This window comes from Citrus sinensis, chromosome 4 (genome assembly GCF_022201045.2).
Source record: "Citrus sinensis cultivar Valencia sweet orange chromosome 4, DVS_A1.0, whole genome shotgun sequence".
Classification (NCBI taxonomy): Eukaryota; Viridiplantae; Streptophyta; class Magnoliopsida; order Sapindales; family Rutaceae; genus Citrus; species Citrus sinensis.
The window spans coordinates 17,373,878-17,392,538 of record NC_068559.1 but is presented as its reverse complement, the minus strand read 5'-3'; the positions used below and the strand labels follow the sequence as shown (position 1 = coordinate 17,392,538).

The following is an 18,661-nucleotide window of genomic DNA, read 5'->3' as shown; positions in this document are numbered from 1 at the left end:
ATATGATTACATGATATTGTCCCAAACACGTGGGGCTATTTCTTTTTACTCAATAACTAATAACTAAGAGGTAGTGGGAGGCGGTGGTACAAACTGCAAAGTATCATTTGTTGTACTTGTTACACAAGCAACTTTGAACCCATGATAGCAAAATGATAGCAAAATGATAGCAAAATTCATACATGCTGATATGAAAACATCATTTTCTGTGTACGAGTGTTCACATTCTTCGGATCACATCTGGAGACATGAGTGGCTCTCGCAATGCCGTTGATTTCATCATTTTCTGTGTACGAGTGTCCACATTCATTGGACCAAATCTGCAAACTGTTTTTGAGTTGTTCTCTCATTGCTGTTGACTTCGCTTTGCGAAAATTTTGATGGCTCAAGTAAACTGGACGGTTGATGCTATACTGGATCCAACAAATCACACGTGGGAAAGTGCAGCAATCTGCAGATTACTTCCTCCATAATTTCCTGACACTAGAATGAATGAACTCAGAATTTCTATTCGTCCAGAAGTGAACTAGACTCCCTTTGTGTAGGACTGACACTTCCACCTCTGCTAATTTTAAGTGCATCCAAAGCCTTTTGTATCTCCATAGTCATGGCACTGTCAACGCTGCCCGATGACAACTTCTTGTGTGATTTCTGCAAATGAAGCTTAAGTGAGCTGCTGCTCAGACCGGCATTCTTCCCGCATATTGGGCAAACTTTCATCATTGGCTTCCGCTGTTGCCACTCCATTGAAACTTCACCATGCAGTTTCCTGTCAAGCTCCAAAAGAATCTTTGCAAACCCATCATTGGGCTGGGCTCGGCGATGAACTCGTTTTAGGGTATTCCATGCTTGTAATAGTGTGAAGTTCCTGCACCATAGAATAGCTTCAATAATGAACATCCGAGAATACCATAATTGAAAAGTGAGAATGTCGGGAAATTTCTTTTCTAACATGTACATCACAATATTCACTTACTTCCTGAGCATCAAGTAGGCAAGCACTAATGTGGCACTTCTACTTCTCCCTTCAAAGCAATGAACTAGGACTCTCCCACCCGTTTGTTCAACATGATCAATAAAATCCGAAGCTTCTTCAAAGATACTGCTGATGTTTGTATCTTCATTGTCACTTATCTGTACAAATGGATTAAACAATGTATCAGTCAGAAACTGAAAACAGTTTCCTAGGAAGTTCCGGAAACTGAAAACTAGTGCAGGGTTGGAGGATCCACAATCAACAATCTTAGATATAGGATACTAGAAAACAAGGCATCAGGCATGCTCATACTGCTAAATAAAACAAGAAACAATAAAATTTTGGGTAAAAAATCTCCAAAATGGATCATGTCTGAACCCCAGGTATTTTTCGAACACTTAAATTAAAGAAAAAAAAATATGTTGGACAAAATACAGGTAATCCAGCTAGCTCTGGAGAAATATAAGCATATAAGCTGATTCTCTTAGCATGAATTTGACATGACAAGGAAAAGAACAAGAGTAATTATCATTGATTTCTCTTCTGAGATATTACTAGTGAGTAACAGAAATTTTGGCAAGCGTGCTAGAGCAGAAAAATACTGCAGAACCTATTTGCAGCTTCAGTCACAGATTCCGCTCTGTAAGTAGAATAAGGGACGAAGCACTTAACCACTCTGTAAATAGAATAAGGGATGAAGCACTTAACAGAAAAATTTTTGTACTTGAAGAGATCAGGAAACTGAGAATCTGACTGTCCGATTTCATTGGCGCACAAACACAGTATATGAGTAATTCCTAAATGTTTAAGCGTGTAAACAGATCTTGCAGCCAGGGCACCACCAATGAACAGGCTACTTGTGATTGAAGAGGGCCTCTCTGTATTTGCCGCCTCAGAAATTAATGTTATCCTCTCAAGAATATGCTCAAGTCTGACCTGTCAGTTATGATGCATGAAAAGAGAGACGAAGGATATAAAGAGCAGAAATTTTGATCACAAATACAAAAATATAATACATTAATTGAAGCTTATGAGAACGAAGTATTACCTTCAATTCGTAAGCATCAACAACACCATCACTACCCTCAAAGAACCCTGTATTAAAATTGTTTTCCTGGCAGAGTTTAACAGCATCATTTCTCAGCATTTCATTCCATTGTTCCAATTCTTTATTTGATTCAGCGTCAACCTGAGCACGACTATTGTAATATTAAACAACAAGACATAAGGTAGAACACAGTTGTAACTCCAAAAGAAAAATGAAGGTTTTCAAAAGAAGGAAAAAAAAAAAAAAGGAACAAGTGCTGTTTCACATGGACCAAACTTCCCGCGTGCTATGCCTTTATTAATTTTCTCAGCATAGGTGCAGTAAAACCTTTTTAATAATTAACTCCACTACAAGACATCAATATGACAAAAAGTATTCAACTTCACTTGTTTGAAAGTGATGCATCTGACCATGTCACCTAACAAAATGAAAAAATAGGCAAGTGATGCCACCGATTAACGTGCAAATTATAGCACTCACTGTTTCAGAGGAAGGTGACCTTGTTGATTTCCTACGTGACCCAGAAGATTGTATTTATCTAGAAATGCAGTATACTGAAACCACTCACATTATCCAATTTTATTATTTACAGCAGAGAATCCCTTTAGAAAGTTTCAAAATTTCTCATAAGAAGAGCCAAAGACTAACAAGAAAATTTCATAAAATGCATAATGGACTGTGAACCATACCTCTCAGTCCTTATGATCTACTGGAGAAGATAAAGAACTCACAAATAGAAAATTTCCCATCTCAAGCTAGAAGCGGTCATCAGACAACAGTACAACAGTATAACAACTACTGAGGATCAGCAAAAGCTCCGCTGAGAAACATTTTTTTTTAAATATTTATTCACTTACCAAGTCTAATATAAAATAGCTATTTCAAACAACTGCAAATGACGTATAAAAGTGACATGTTATTTTGTTTAGAAGCACACCTTTGCAAATTTGTGAAAATCACGGAGCTTTGCAGTCAATCGCAAGCTACGAACATGTTCTCCGTTCCCCTTGCAGAACTTTCCGTGCCAGTTTTCCCGTGACATAGGAGAATTAGAGTCTGTGCTTTCCTTAGAAGATGACCTTGGAGCTGTTTTTTGTGACTCTGTATCACTGTAATCTGGGTGGCTATCATTGCAGAGCCGTTCTTTACTTGGTGGAGACTGACAATAAACACTCCCAGCCGACTGTGAAGGAGATTCAGGAGCCACATAATCCTCCTTGTCAAAGTCCCCTGAAGGTGCCTTATTTAAAATATTCAAAAATGCTCGTAAGGAACCATCTAGTTTTTGGTAAAGTGTAATCAGGAATATATGAAATCCTTGAAGATCTATAAGAGCAGCACGAAACCCACTACGAAATTCTTGAACAACTGAGGTCATTTCTGCCAACTGTGAATTAGTCGTACTAGCATCTTCTAAAGGAGGAGACCCTAATTTACCTCCTGTTATCTCATGTAACAGATTGGAGGCATATTCACTACTGTTAAGAAGTAGCTCAACCAACTTGGGATAATTTGCCTGGTCATTTGCACGTTTTCCTGCTGGAGGTCGGCGAGGAACGCCGGAGTCAATAGCCACAATGTGAAAATCAGAAACAGTTGATTCATCTGATGTTTGACTTCTTCGGCTCAATTCACTAGATTTTGGAGATTCTATGATATCAGAAAGATCTGAGCCCTCCGAAACCAAGCCTGCACTGTGAGGGATCACTCTGCTATCTACTGAAGCGGTTCTTCGTTCTTTCTGAAGAGCTCTAATTACCCGTGGTCGGTATTTCTTAATTGCAGAATCAAAAGCTTCCTCCATTGCATCCATATTTGCAGAAGCCATTTTGTCAGCCAACAATAAATTTGCTGGATTTCCGCGCCATCTGAGTTGACGGCAAGGGAGTCTATCTTCATTTCTAATGACAAGGTCCAACATCAAGACCCTGCCAAGAGCTGCCGCAGTTTTTTCAGCAGTTTCCCTTGATTCAAAAGCACTTGAGCTTTCTAATAAAGGAGATCCATGAACATAACTGCAAACACAGAAGTTCTTGATCTTAAGAATGCCTCATAAAAAAAGAAAAGAAATCATATTCATTGAAAAAAAAAAAAACTAATACAGCAGATTAAATACCCCGCTTGTTCCTGTAACTGTTGCCTATATGATGTGCAATTAATAAGAAATTATTCAAAAACATCAAAGGTGATTGTCATCTCCTTATAATGACTGACCAAAAGAGAAACTTTGGCCAAGGCTTCAATTTTTAAGCTATTCGTAACATGTAGCAAAAGTTGAATTAGGAGCCAGTTGCTGATATGTTGGACCTACTTCGGTAGATAGTGCCTGATTGTAAATAACAAGGATTGACTATTCAATCATATGTACAACTTAGAGAGATGTTTTTTAATTACTGACTAGAATTTATTGGTTATAAAAAGAAGGATAATGTTTCCTTAGAGCAAAGCAGCTTACATTATAGATCATGTATCTGCTCCATTAGCAAAATCAAATAACAGTAAAAGGGGCCAAAAAAAATTCCATATCAGCAACGCACCCCCCGCACTTGGACGAAAAAAGTTCAATACAAACTTTCTGTGGATGATTCTCAATACTTTATTGGACGAGCCAAAAACTATACAGGACCGCCTTATCTTTTGTTCAAAAAACTTTACTGCAATAAGAACATCTCGTCAAAGGTAAAATCATGAACACCTATACATAGGCCTTATTATGCCCAACAACATAACTTTGACTCTCCTAAAGTGATATATACTCCAAACACAGGCGGGGTAAGAGAAATAAAAGCTTATTGTTCCTTAAGGTTCCCCTGCTACCTTGTTGCATAAAATCAACAACAAAAATCTAACAGCATTAGGTTCAGCTTTTTTAAGTTTGTGTTGGTTGATGCTAAGTAAAAAGGAAAGCTCTAGCACAAAAAATCCATGGTCTGAAAGAAAAACCCAGGAACGCACCATAAAGAACTCAAAAAGTAGAAGCTAATACATGAATGGATTAGATACTTTTCTCAAAGAAAATAGCTAAATGAGTAACTTGACTCCTTCCAATGCTCATAAAATCCAATAATGTATGATATTCAATTACCCTAACCATCTAACAAAACTAAATTTAAGCAAAAAAGTACAAATACTGTTGAATGGTCCTTGTTCCTCTTAGTTCAATATGCTGTCACATTAGAGAAAGATATTCACCTCATGAGAAAAAGGCATCGACTGAGTTCAAGAGCTTCCAAAAGTTCTGAACATGTCATTTCACCAATCTCATCTCCTTCAGAAGTTGCTGTAGCTCTTGCCTTTTCTGCAGCCTCCTTAATCTGGAGCCACTCTGAGCTACAATTATGAATTACTCTAGCCTGCTCCAGCAGAAAAAATTATAAACAAAAATGTAAAAGAAAAGTTCAAATAAATTAAAAAAAAAAGGAACAGAAGAAGTCCAGCAGAGTAGGACTGGACTTGTGGCCTAAGATGGTGGAAATAATTGGAGATAAGGGCACAACCTGTGGTGTTTGGACACCAAGCCACTTGGCAAATTCATAGCCAAGGCGTTCTGATTGGGTGGCCATCCTAGAAGATGAAAACTTTATAACTGCTGCTGCTTCCTTTGGAGGAGCATCATCACTCCCAGGTTGGTTGAATAAGGCAAAGAAAACAACTCCACCAGAATTTACAGTAACCTACATGCACATACTGAAGAAAATTTGAGGCAGCAAATGAGAACATAAACAAAGATTACTTATTTTCTTCTCGGATCAATTCCATGAGACAGGAATCAGTCACATTTCTGTATCAAGAATGACACATGCACACAAAATAGGGCAGCTAAAATTACAAAAAAATAAGCAATTCGGATTTTCATGCTGGTTAGTATTTCCACTAGGACAAAGGCCTCTAAAAAGGGCCCGATTTACATTCAGAAGCGACATATATGGTGAAGTTTAAGCATTTGAAATCGAGATGGAACCCGAATTATGCAATTGAAAGAAAACTCTACATGAAAATGCATGTAACCTTTGTATTAGCAATCTTCCTCCTCAACTCTCAGAACCATAAAGTAGATTTGATTAAGATAGGTGTTGTTCCAGACAATTGGGTTCAAATTGACCACATACCTCAAGGGCTTTATTCAATTCATCCTCGGACTGGTCAGTGCTACTACTATGCTCTGTGTGATGAAGTGAAGAGAGCATGTCCCATGAGAAAAGGCTGGACTCAATGTCCAGCATAGAAGCTTTCCCTAGTCTCTCCCACAAACTGTTTTCCGTAGGTTGCTCAGTGGGTAGAGGACCTTTAGGATCAACAAGTGATTCTCTGGCACTGGACAGCAAGAGTGGGGGACAACTATGTAAGAAACAGAATGTCATTTCCACTAAATTGCTGCAAATATTCAGAAGCCAAATCACAAACTGAAAAAAAAGGATGGCAAATTCAGCTACTAAATGGTGGCACAGGGTATCAAAAAACAACCATTTTTCTTTCGGGTACAGGATGGTTATCCAATAAATAAATCCAAATTCTACAATGCCATCACCATCTCTGAGAGCTTCACAGTCAAATAAGCCAATACATTATATCGTCACTCTCCAATAGTTTTATCCATAACAACAAAACAAAAGTCATATCATTAACGAAAAAAGATTAATCAAATGAAACAAGAGAATCTGATGCAGTACCTAACAGGCATAGTGTCGAGCCTATAAGGGCGATGAGGGAATCCAGAGGAGCGGTATTTGGCGCTACGTTTACGAACCAGCTCCAACCATTGGGTGAACCGATAGGCCGGACCTGCAGTTATGTCTCCCAACATATACAACACCTGCATTATTGTTTCAATTTCAATTGCAATTTCGTACACGTACAGAAATTGACAATTAGAATATCAAAATGTTAGTTAATAGTTACGCGGGAAGTGGCAGTAAGAGGCAATGGTGGCTCAGATTCGTCAGATCCAAAGTCCAGCTCCTTATCTTCGTCTTTCTCCTGCAAATAAATGGACATGTTATGAACAGCACGTAATGATTTTGTGTTGAAAAGCAAAAAAAAAAAAATAATAATAATAAAGATGAACCTGTGTGGAGTCGATGATTGCTCCAGCTAGTTCTTTTAGCTCCTTAGCCATTTTTTTTTTAATTTTCTGTGAGTTGTGAATTGTATATATGTAAGAAAAAGAAAGCTATCAAGTGGACGCTTTTTGAATGAAGGGTAGGGTTTGTGATACTATGCAACTGCAATGGAAGTGGGGTTCGTGGTCGGTCGGTTTGCCGGTAAAGGATTCGTTTGTTGTAAATGGAATGAATTAAGATCAATCAATGATGATCATCGCAGCAGGCATTGCCAATTTGCCATTCGCTTACGAACTTTAGTAAGTAGTTAGTTATTTAGTCATTGTCACATGGGGGCGACAGTCACTGTGATTATTATTATTTTTGTTTTTTCGAGGAAGCCATGCGAGTATGCAACGACTATATCATATAGCCTAATGTGGTACATTTTTCTAATTCTAAAATCCCGCGGAATCTAATGGTCGAATACTAGAATTAGAAATTTAGAATAAGGCTAATGCTAAGTTATATGTATGTAATTTAAGGGGATCTTTAAAATAAAATATTTTATGTTTCCGAGTTTATTAACTGTTAGATTGACTTGAATCAACGATTGACAATTTAAGATGTAATCATACTGTTAAAAGCCTACTGAATGAGTGAATCCTACTCAACCTTCATCATTTTTCGAGCTTCAGGCATTTTTCACAATCTATATTGATGAAAAGTGAGTTGGTAAATTTAACACGACATGATTATCCAACATAAATTTGACAAAAATAAATGAGTACAAATAATTATATTTGACCCAATTATTAAATGATAGAGTTTGAATTGGCATAATTTTTTTTTTCCATGATTGGGATAGCAATGGGGGTGGGGTGGGGTGGGGTTGGGGAGGGCTACCCCATTTCCCACTCTATTAAAAATTTCGCATTCATTTCCCATTCCACTAAAAATTTTGCATCCATTTAAAATTTAATATTATTAAATTTTATTAATTTTATTATTTTAGTTATTATTAATTATTGTTAATATTATTTTTAATAATAATAATAATAATAGTAATAATAACAACAATAATGATAATATTGTTAATAATGATAAATTAATTATTTTTATTAATTATTAATACTATGGGTATTTTAATAAATTGATTCTCATTCCCATTCCCATTCTCATTTCTTATTCTCATTTATTTTACCAAGTAAACACATCAATGACATTTCAGCACATTCCCATTTCCATTTATTTTTGTCAAGTAAACATTGAAATCTCATTCCCATTCCCAACGCAATCCCATTCCACTCCATTTCCATTCCATGAAATAAACGCACCATTAGTGAGAGGGATAGGAAAATCACTTTCCACATGGAGATTCCCTATCCCCACCTTATTCCCCACTTATTTTATTGTAAATATGGATACATAATTTCAGTAAATTAAAAATTAAAGACTTAAATAAAATCATCACCATATTTTAAAGTACTTAAATTATTTATAAAAAAAACTCCAAAAGTTTGAAAAAATATCTTGAAATGTTATCAAAATTGAAAATTGTTTAAAGAGAGTAATATCTTAAGAGAGAAAAGAAAATATAACAATATTTTAAGGTTGAATAATAATTATATTATAAATTTTTCTTTTAATTATAGTCTATCCATAGTAGGTAAAAATAAAAAAAAATTTATTAATCAACATTGTAATTGATAAAATAAAATTATTAAATAAAAATTAAAAGAATATTTATATATAATGAAAATTGGTGTAAGGTGGAAAGTATAAAACTAAACCCTACTCCATTAAAAATTTAGAGATTATTTTTTCTCCATTCCTAAAAAATTATTTAAAATTCACCCCATTTGGATTAGAACCCTGTGGACATAACAGATTAATGTTAAAGTTCTACCCAATCCATATCACAATTATATTTTTTTATTATAAATTAATTTATAATTTCTTGTAATTAAAACTAAAGTATTAGTCATAATTATTTTTTTCTTTTATTTTTTGAGAAGATGAACATATACACAGTATTTCATTTATGAAATTTTATATAAATTTAAAATTTCAATAATATAAATGTATAAAATATTAATAAAAATATATTTCATAATATATATTAAAATCTTAATATTTTGACACGATTATTAAATGAATCATATTTAAATTGACTTAAATTTAACACCATACAAAACTAACACAATTCAAACACAGTTCAATGGCCCATTTTATCAGCTCTTGATGGGAACCACAGGTACGGGAGAGTTTTGATATCTAATTGATAAATGTCACGAGTTGTGATTGCTCTCTCCCTTGACATACACCATAATCATTGCTAGAGGAATGAACATATCAATTAGAAGGAGAAATTACAACATTAAGTTTGGAAGCGTAATACATACATTTACAAAAACCAAAAAAGGGGGGGGGGGGGGAATAATTTGTCTGTCTAAACCAATTGAGTAATGAAAAGATGAATTGCAAAATCAATTACACAATTATTTGGTCTAAGCATTCGGTTTCCTATAACATAATCTCTCATACAAGTAACTAATAACAGGCTCGCCTAATCATAGTTCTCTGGGTATCAAAGACCAGCTATGGTACCAAGTTTGATGTTGCTGAATGAAACAGGAAATAGCCAAGATTTTCAAGTGTGGAGAACTGGAAACTCATATAAAGAAAAAGAACATATATGCAATTAATAAAAAAAAAATCGGCACAAGCAACTTCTCTCATTCACAGAAAAGGAAAAAAAAAAAAATTGCAGAAAGAAAGCAGCAAACTCATCCAAAAAGAATCAAAATGGCCATCACGAAGACATCTCTGAATCTGTTGCAGGTTTGTGATTAGCAACTGTCGTAGAGGAGGGAAAGTCAATTTCTCTCCGAGATGCCTCCCAGAGTTGTTGTTCTATCCCCAACTTCCTCAGCTCCAATAAACCTCGCTCCACTGCCCCAAAACAGAAATTGCATGAAATGACATAAGTTACAGTAACACACCTATATGAGCCTACATTACGGGTAGCTAATGTTGCCGGTGGACTGTGTACTTATCTAAAAGATTGTGTCCTTATATGAAGGTCCTAATCCCAACATCCATGTCTACTGGTTGTGGTCATGATAATTTTAAGGACCATCTATATGATGTGAGACTGGAAACAATATAGACATGTAACATAGGACTTGAAACCTATAAAAGATTGTTACAAATCCTTGTTTAGATGCTATTGGCCCTCCATTCCATCTTACAAGTCACGCGTATATTGTTACAAATCTCACAGTGAGTATCAAAACCAGCCTGGCTAACTTGAGAATTTGCAACCATTCCTCTCATTTAATCCAACGATCAAGATTTAAAGTCAAAAGCTAACATTAAATGTTACCAACTTGACAACTCTATATTATTGAATTGAAGGGGACAAATGATAACTTAAAACTAGAGACAATTGTCCAACATCTTCCCTTCAAAAGGGGAATTAAAAGGAAAGAATTACAACTGTCCATCTACCTTATTTTAGAGGTGAGAATGGAGCTTCTTCTTCTTCTTATTATTAAGGGAAAAAAGGGAGGGAGGGGCGCGTTTAAAATTCTCACTCAGCAAGTCCAAAACCATTGAATTAAGAAGGATGATGGTTAAACATTAGTACACAACATTAGGTTTCTGTCCACTTAAATTCTTTGCCTTATAATAGGGTATGGGATTTACAACTATCAATCCTAATTCAATGGTATAGAGAAGCTACTGATTTATTAATTTTTAATCAAAGAGATAGCAATATTTCTATTAATCACACTCCATGAAGCATAAGGAATGCTAACAAATCTCTCCACGTTAACAAACTGTGATATAGGTTTTTTAACCATCAGATCAATGTACTTTTAGCTGGAGAGACAATATCTAACACATGTTACTCTCACTAAGAATTATAAACTGCAACTATTACCATCAACAGCATCATGTGAAGTTGGAGACTGCCCGCTGCGACTAATCCAAAACTGTAACCGCTCTTCCGCTATATCCTCCTCCACACCATGCACTTTAGCTCTTCTCCAGAAATACGTCAGCCAAGCCTGAATAATTCAAGTTCTGAGAACAATGATATCTAACATATCAAGACATAATATAAACATTATCAACTAAACACACAGAAACAGACGCACATTCCCTAGATAACCAGATTAGCCATAATCCGTGCCTAAGTTATGGGCCTTGCAACAAATTTGCAAAAACACTCAAGCTTAGAAAATTAAAATTTTTGTCTGATGTTTTCTTTTCAATTTTTCAATTTCTTTTTTCTCTTCTACAGATGCCTATGGGAAGGGTTGGCCAAAAAAAGGAGATTGGTGTGGCAAATCAACTTCCACAGGACCAAAGATCTGACAAATGAGCATTTCTAGAAGAACATAATAACCACATACACTTGAGCCATTACACCAATGTGGACCTATGCATTCCCATACATTTGGTAGCAGCAAGTTCAGAAAATGATATTGGGAGAAAGCATGGAATTTTAACTGAAGTATTAAATTTTCTTCCTTCAATAAATGAAGCAATTGCATCATAAGAAGGAAAAAAAGAAGTCAATCATTGGATTATGTGTAAAAGATACATAGCAGTTTCAATATTATATACAAGAAAATAGATCTAAAAGGTGGCTGACCTCTTTAAACAGAACATCTTCTGCCTCATCTTCACTTAATTCTGCAGGAGGAAAAAAGAAAATGCTAAAAACTAGATATAAAATTGCTAATTTTAGTTCATTCAAAGAACAACCGCATTAAGCCATTGGGTTACAATGGTGGGTTGGCACTCTCAATGTTGATGGCACCGGTACAAGCCCCATGAGGGCTCTTTATCCATTCCACAAATAAAAAGTGGGATAGTGGTAGAATGCTCCCCAATGCTGTTACTTGTCAGTGGAAGTAGATTTCCGGGCTAGTGTCTGTCAATTTCTGGGCTGCCTATATGTATGTAGAGACCTAGTTGACCCTAGACTGTAACCATTAAATTTTTTTTTTTTTGGGGGGGGGTGTTCAAAAGAAAGGAATATTCATATTAATTCAAATCAAACTGTATGATGCTAAACTTTCTGTTATGCAACAATAAAACCCGTAGACAAGGTAGAAATTCAATCCTAGATCCATATAGTCTGATAAGGGCAGTAAAGTACAAAATTTCAGGCACAGAAAACCATGCCTAATATAACCATAGATTGCATCTCTCCAATTAGTTTTAATATCCATAGTTATAACTATAACAGTTGCAGATAAGAGTAAATTACTTACCAAATGCCTCTATAAACTTTGGATCACCTGGTGACTTGGAATCTGAAAATCAAAAAACAAGGTTAGGGCATGTGAAAGATGTTTTCCATGCAATAATTAGCCAATCCTTGGACCTCTAGTGAACACAAAAATGATGGAATACTTCAGAACTGAAATTGCATAGCCCTTGTGTGTGTGTTTAAAGGAAGTATAAAAAGTGTGTATCTTATGGATGAAACATGGAGGTACAAGATAGGACCAGATGTCTGGAGGCTTCCAAGTATTTTCATGACTTCATAATGCCAAGAAGCTATCACATCTTTCATTTTGAAGATTTTAAGTAAAAGCTAGACCGGACGGACAAGTGAAAAAATAAAAAAAGGGCAAAGAAAACATTTTATATGAATAGATCAAGGAATAGAGCTTAGCAGTAACGATCGAAGAAACAAAAAGGAACTTGTGAGTTATAGAGATTCAATACCAGAGATGGATTGCTGAACCATATTTGGTCTTCTTTGCTGAGCCAATGCAAGCACAACAGCATCTTCAACCTTGAAAACAGAATGTAAATTAGCTCAAAGATATAACCTAAAGAAAGAATGCTGTCGAACAGGAACTTAAAAAAAAATTCGAATTCACATACTCCAGAGAACAAACTTTCACATATTGCACATGCATGAATTTGTCTCAAACAATAATTTTTTCATGCACATTTAATAATTGAAGTACTCTCCAAAATATTCAACCAATGTATACACAAAAACAACGGAAACCTAATATCTACTGAAACGGTCCAGAAACAAGCAAAAAGATCAGTAAAGAGAGAAACCTTTAAAGAAGCTAATTCTCTCAAACCCATTTCGACTGAAAGCATAGTCTCAATATTTCCCTCTCCTGTTAGATCACTCAACTCCCGAGCATGTTTGCTCCTGTCTGGATCACCAGATGCTGCTCATCACACAAAATCATAAGTAAATGCAAGTTATCAAAAAACTAAATAAAGATAAAAAAACAGCAAATTTAATATGGAAACTAGCCTCTTTCCCAGGACTCCTCCCTGGCCTTTTGTCCAGCAGAAATGACAACTTCAAAGGGAAGAGGAGCTAAGGCTGACCAGAGTTCATGCTTTGACACTGCTATGTCGGCGCAAGTACCTATAAGAGCCAAAACCAATCACAGGAAAGAGCCAATTAGATTATGCATCTAACAAATAAAATAAAGGCACCCCGCACAAAGCCTTTTCATTAGGTATCAACAGCAAATCTAGTGTCAAGATAAAGCTTTTATGGAACCACCATAATTAAAGAATGGAAACACGAGTTCAACACAAAAAAAGGGAAAGAAATCAAAGGATTAAGAAAGTGGAAAGTAGAAAGATAAAGGAAAAGCGGAAATGAAAACATGGCAAAACTGCATTCTTCTAAAATTTATAGGAATTTATTTAATGTTCATGAAAATAATAGAAGCCGGCAATATCACTGGAATTATAGCAGAGGACATAGTCTTCATTTGTTTCATGAATGTGAAAAAAGTTTTCAACCAGACACATTTAAAGGGGTAATTTCATATTCAGGCTCCAGTAATAATATATATGCCAATGCTGCAGAAAATGAAAATGAAAAAGAAAAAAGACCAGAGAATGCAACTCATTTCATCTTTCAAATGAAAGAAGATTATAGCTAGTTTACTACCATGTTGTACAGCTAATCCCCAGTAGCGAGCAAGCCAACATCTCTTCAAGACAACTTCCTCCTAGAAGATAGACGCAGCATATGGTTAAGGCAGAAACGGCTAGAAATAAATCTCACTTCAGTTTCAATGAGCAAACCATTTCTTCCTGGGTCAATATCATTCTCTGTGTCATTGACTTTAGAGCTTTTGTTTCAGCTTCTGCTTCTCGTAATTGTTCCACAGCTGTGATAGCCTCCTCTTTGAAATTCTGATTCAAATAGACAAGGCATCGAATATTAGTCTATGCAAGAAACAACTCAACTAAAACACTATTCTTAGCATACTTCACCTCGATTTGTGTTCGAAGGGATGCAACCTCTTCATCTCTTCCATCAGTCCTTTGTTTTGCAGCTTTAAGAGCAGCCTGTACTAACATTTTGTTAGACAGTAGCTACTTGATTTAAAGAAAAAATAAAGACCAATTTCTTCAATACCCAGAAAAAAAGAAAGAAAGATCACACTGGGCCAAATCCTCCACACCCCCCCCCCTCCCGCGGAAAAAAAAGAACAACCCTCCACCACTGGCCGCATCCCCCGAATGCTACGGTAAACTAAGAATCTAAAACTGATAGAAAGGTCCAGGTAGATCAACTGGCAGAAACAGTCATGTAGTGGTCTAATCTAACGTACCTGAAGGAAATTAAAAATAAAAAACATAAAAAGAATAAAGTAACAGTTCCAACCCTTGCCAGAGTCATTTCTATGTTGCAGCTAATATAAAGCTACCAATTTACCTCTCTCTGACGCAGTGCTGCTTCCTTCCTGCAGTTAAAGTTTACAAAAATCATTACCAGAATATTCAATATCACAACAGAACAGGGAAAACTGCGTGTAGGCTTACCTGCTCAACAACTTGGCTTCCAGGGATACCCCTTCTCCAAGAGAGGCAACCTACGAGAAGTAATTGTGAAAATGACTATTGGCGTATCATTACCAAGAGCACTTGGAAACTTGCAGGAATTTTGAAAGCTCTTTCATCAATTTAACCCAATTAAGTGCTAAAATCCAAATGCTTGAGGAAACTTAGTTCAATTGACCCAGAAAGAAAGATGGGATAAACACTATCTTGATACACAATTATTTTTGTAAGTTCAAACATGGAAAACAAACACCAGCAGACCAACAATAACATAAATAGCTACATAGGTTTAAATGCAACTAATTTTAATATATGATGAATGTGCTGGGATGCAAATTGGACCATGACATGCCATGTCAAGGGAATTTGTACCAGTATGACTTGGAATTGATCAGCCAATGCGAGCCGTGAGCGGAATAGGCAATTTCAAACCCATCATGACAGCCAAAACTTATTTCTAACCTGGTTGGCTGTGGCCATTATTTACCAATGTGGGTATTAAGGCTACCGTCTTAAAAGGGCATGAGACCATTTTACCCTCATGATCTAAAATAATAGCTTGTTTGAGGGATAAATGCACCATCAAAACATCTCTATATACCCCAATCCTTCAATCGTATTCTTCACTCATAAATTCTTAAACTTGCAACTCTCATTCTCTCATTAGACAATTTGAGCACGCTGTGTATATTTAGCAACACATGTCACAACTTCCACATCTTATAATTTCAGGTCCTTTAAAGGTACCTTGAATATTGCCTATTGACTTCAGTTATTTGTTTGTTAATATATTATTTATCCTATCATAACTTATTAGTTCAATAAGCCACGTACTGATTATTAGTTGAAACACAATTGTTCTTCAACCTTTTATCTTTTGAATACAGATTAATGCAAAATAAATTTAACTTAGACAGAAACAAAAAAAGAATAAACACAAAAATGAAAAAAAGGAAAAGAAAGAGTATGTCAGGAGTGCTGCAAGTGCACAAGTCATAACCAATAAATTGCTAACATTTTCCTTGTGCCAGCGCAGCTATGCATGAATTAGAGCTTTATAAGGATGGAAACTAACCTGTTTCTCAAGCTCCCTCGCCCTGGCCACAGATTCCTCGCGTCTTTCTTCAGCGCGGCGAAGCTAAAAAGTATTGCTTAGGCATAAATCTCATGCGTAAAGTAGAATATGGGCAAAGAAACAATGTCATTTATGGTTAGGGTGGAGCTCACCTTGTCCAGTAGAATCTCATTCTCTTCTTGTACCATGTCAAGCTGCAATTTATCACAATAATTAGCTTCAAGCTTACTGCTTTAAAACATAAATTTCAAATTTTTAAAAGTAATGTTAGAAATTGTTGTAAACAGCCCATAGCTTGGACCAATAGATTATGAGGTTATATGCATCAATTAACAAGAAAGAATTTGATCAGTGAAAGTGACATACTTCATCACGGAGAGCAGAAGCTTCACGCTGATCTCCTGCATCTTGAGAATTGAGTTGTGGAATCTCTGGAGGAAACCTAAAACAATTAACAATAATGAATTTCAAGAAATCAGGAGTTTATAATCAGCTGTGCCGAAAACACCCCGCAACTGAACCCTACCAACACCTCATTCCTTTAAAAGGTGCAAAGAACAATACGTTAACACCTTCTTCCATACAAGAAAGATGGACATAAACATATATCGGCTGTTTAGGAGTTCTTTCATGATATTTGGAAGAATAAATGCACAAAATGACAGTGATTGATAATGGAATCCTACACCCAGTTACATTAACAAAGGAAAACCTCCTTGTTGTATGAATGATGAAACTATTATGAGATGATAATCATTTAGGAATGATGAGATTCTTATGACATTACAATCATTTAATAAATGCAATAACATTATCCACATGTTATGAGTGATCTGGTACATCAGAATATTACTTATGTACACACCCACCTTGTATATACACAAACCACAAATTATGAAACCATTTTTTTAACAATTACATTAATAGACTTATAATAATTAAGATTAAATATAGCCTACAAATTTAGTACATGTCCAAAATAATCTTAACCATCTAAAGTGCATTAATCTAACCATCCACAAATGATGTCATGATTTTGATTTTCCAAAAATAAAAATTCCCAATAACCCCAACCAATATACATATAACAATTACCTAGTAAATGAATAACTAGAATAATAAGGACAGATAAGACAGGCAATGCAAATTCCTATTTGCTGCAAAAATGGTTCTACTTGACAAGATAAAAGTTCGATAACTAATAGCAAGCTAAAAGTTGCATGAAAATAAAGGCATAACAACATGAATTTCTGGGTCCAAAAACACTTGGGCAAAAACAACCCTCTGGCCTCCCTCGATAGTCTCTAACTTGATTCAGCTACTAAGTAAATCAAAATGAAACAGCCCATAATTCAGCAAAGCAAGTGGCATTAAATAAAATTCACAGTCAAACATTCATAATTCAACAGTACAACATTCATGTGCCGCAAATAAAACTCCAATCAGAATCTGAACTAGTCTAAGCTCACAAATCAGTACACACCTCTTAATTATCCTACTACTAGGAGGCTCGATAGGAGGTATGGCAACTGGAGTTCTAACAGACGGTTTACTTGGTGGCACCGACGGCGTCGTTCTAACAGACATCATTGATGGCCTTCCAGCTGACGTGGACCTCACTGTCGTTGTATGTTCTACTAAGGTCCGACCTAACTAATCAAAACACCAAATCATTCTAATCAGATCAAACACGACGAAGCCAATTAAGATCTCGAAACGACAGCGTTTAATAATATTACCGCAGGAGAGGGAGATCTATTAGTTCTAGTACTCGAAATCGCCGATAACGTAGTATTATTACTGCTTGTATTATTACTGCTACTACTGCGACTGCCTCTGGAAGAGAAAGTTGAGGTAGGAGCGAAGTGGAAGGTGAGATCGTCGTCGCGGTCGTCATCAACTTCATCGTCGTCGTTAGCTGCGGCACTCTGTGAGGCCATGACCTTAGCTAGGCGTTGCGCGGCGGCCTTCGCTGCGACGTTCTGGTTGCGCTTGATGGAGGAGACGGCAGGCTGGAGGCGCGACTGAGGGTGCGCCGGCGAGGAAGAGCCCGAACTGCTAGATCCACCGCTCCACTGCCGCCCGTACACCGGACTCCCTGCCCTCCGACGATCCATTTATATAACTGTAATTACAATTCTATTTACGCGTGTCTGGTGTTGTGGGGAAAATGGAGCGAGGAGTCTATGCGAGCTAGATCTTCTCGAGAAAATCGAGGATTTTGAGGAGTTTGGGTTGAGAGCGGCAGTACTATTTTGAAAGCGACGACGTCGTTTAGTTGTGGGTTGACCCCGTGCATGTTTCGCGGGAGAGATTGGGTGGAAATTGGGGGACCCATATGCTGCCGTCTGCTGATACGAATGTGTAGGAAAGTGCGCCGAGATTTTAGAATAATTATGTGATATTATGTCTACTTATGCTCCATTTAGAATTATTTAATTAAAATTTTTATTAGTAAAAGTTTTATTAAAAAAAATTTAGTGTATGTTTGTTATGACTCATTTAATGGGTATAAGTATTTATTTAATTTTATAAATTCTTATCATAATTTTTATTATTGTTTGATTTTTTTTAATAGAACTTTTAGAGCTTAAATAAGCTATTTTACCTCTATTAACAAAAACTCAAATTTTGAACTTTTGGGAGTAAATGTTGAAAAATAT

At 36.0% G+C, this 18,661-nt stretch overlaps 2 protein-coding genes across 7 annotated transcripts; both read right to left on the bottom strand.

Moving 5' to 3' along the window:
* Positions 1-142: 142 nt before the first annotated feature.
* LOC102630871 (dual specificity protein phosphatase PHS1) lies at positions 143-7,461 on the bottom strand. Of its 4 annotated transcripts, none has more exons than XM_015532280.3 (11): positions 7,090-7,461; positions 6,924-7,001; positions 6,695-6,837; positions 6,134-6,398; positions 5,522-5,698; positions 5,217-5,377; positions 2,962-4,039; positions 2,025-2,165; positions 1,685-1,912; positions 977-1,134; positions 143-868 (listed from the first exon to the last, which is right to left on the bottom strand). In XM_015532280.3, the coding sequence occupies exons 1-11, from the start codon at positions 7,138-7,140 to the stop codon at positions 508-510; spliced, it is 2,841 nt and encodes a 946-aa protein (XP_015387766.1). In that variant the 5' UTR covers positions 7,141-7,461; the 3' UTR covers positions 143-507. The 4 variants fall into 4 exon arrangements, with proteins under 4 accessions (XP_015387766.1, XP_024956585.1, XP_006485107.1 ...); XM_025100817.2 differs by having other exon boundaries at positions 6,134-6,362; positions 7,090-7,460; XM_006485044.4 differs by having other exon boundaries at positions 6,134-6,338; positions 7,090-7,458.
* Positions 7,462-9,524: 2,063 nt separating this feature from the next.
* Positions 9,525-18,353, bottom strand: LOC102606790 (coiled-coil domain-containing protein SCD2). Of its 3 annotated transcripts, none has more exons than XM_006485047.4 (17): positions 17,738-18,344; positions 17,482-17,651; positions 16,365-16,440; positions 16,151-16,192; positions 15,999-16,061; positions 14,906-14,955; positions 14,799-14,826; positions 14,354-14,428; positions 14,162-14,272; positions 14,025-14,085; positions 13,371-13,487; positions 13,163-13,281; positions 12,815-12,884; positions 12,355-12,396; positions 11,730-11,770; positions 11,013-11,139; positions 9,525-10,018 (listed from the first exon to the last, which is right to left on the bottom strand). In XM_006485047.4, the coding sequence occupies exons 1-17, from the start codon at positions 18,113-18,115 to the stop codon at positions 9,879-9,881; spliced, it is 1,710 nt and encodes a 569-aa protein (XP_006485110.1). In that variant the 5' UTR covers positions 18,116-18,344; the 3' UTR covers positions 9,525-9,878. The 3 variants fall into 3 exon arrangements, 2 of the variants coding, with proteins under 2 accessions (XP_006485110.1, XP_024956587.1); XM_025100819.2 differs by having other exon boundaries at positions 17,482-17,647; positions 17,738-17,886; XR_008054118.1 differs by having other exon boundaries at positions 9,774-10,018; positions 11,013-11,155; positions 17,738-18,353.
* Between the last annotated feature and the right edge of the window lie 308 nt (positions 18,354-18,661).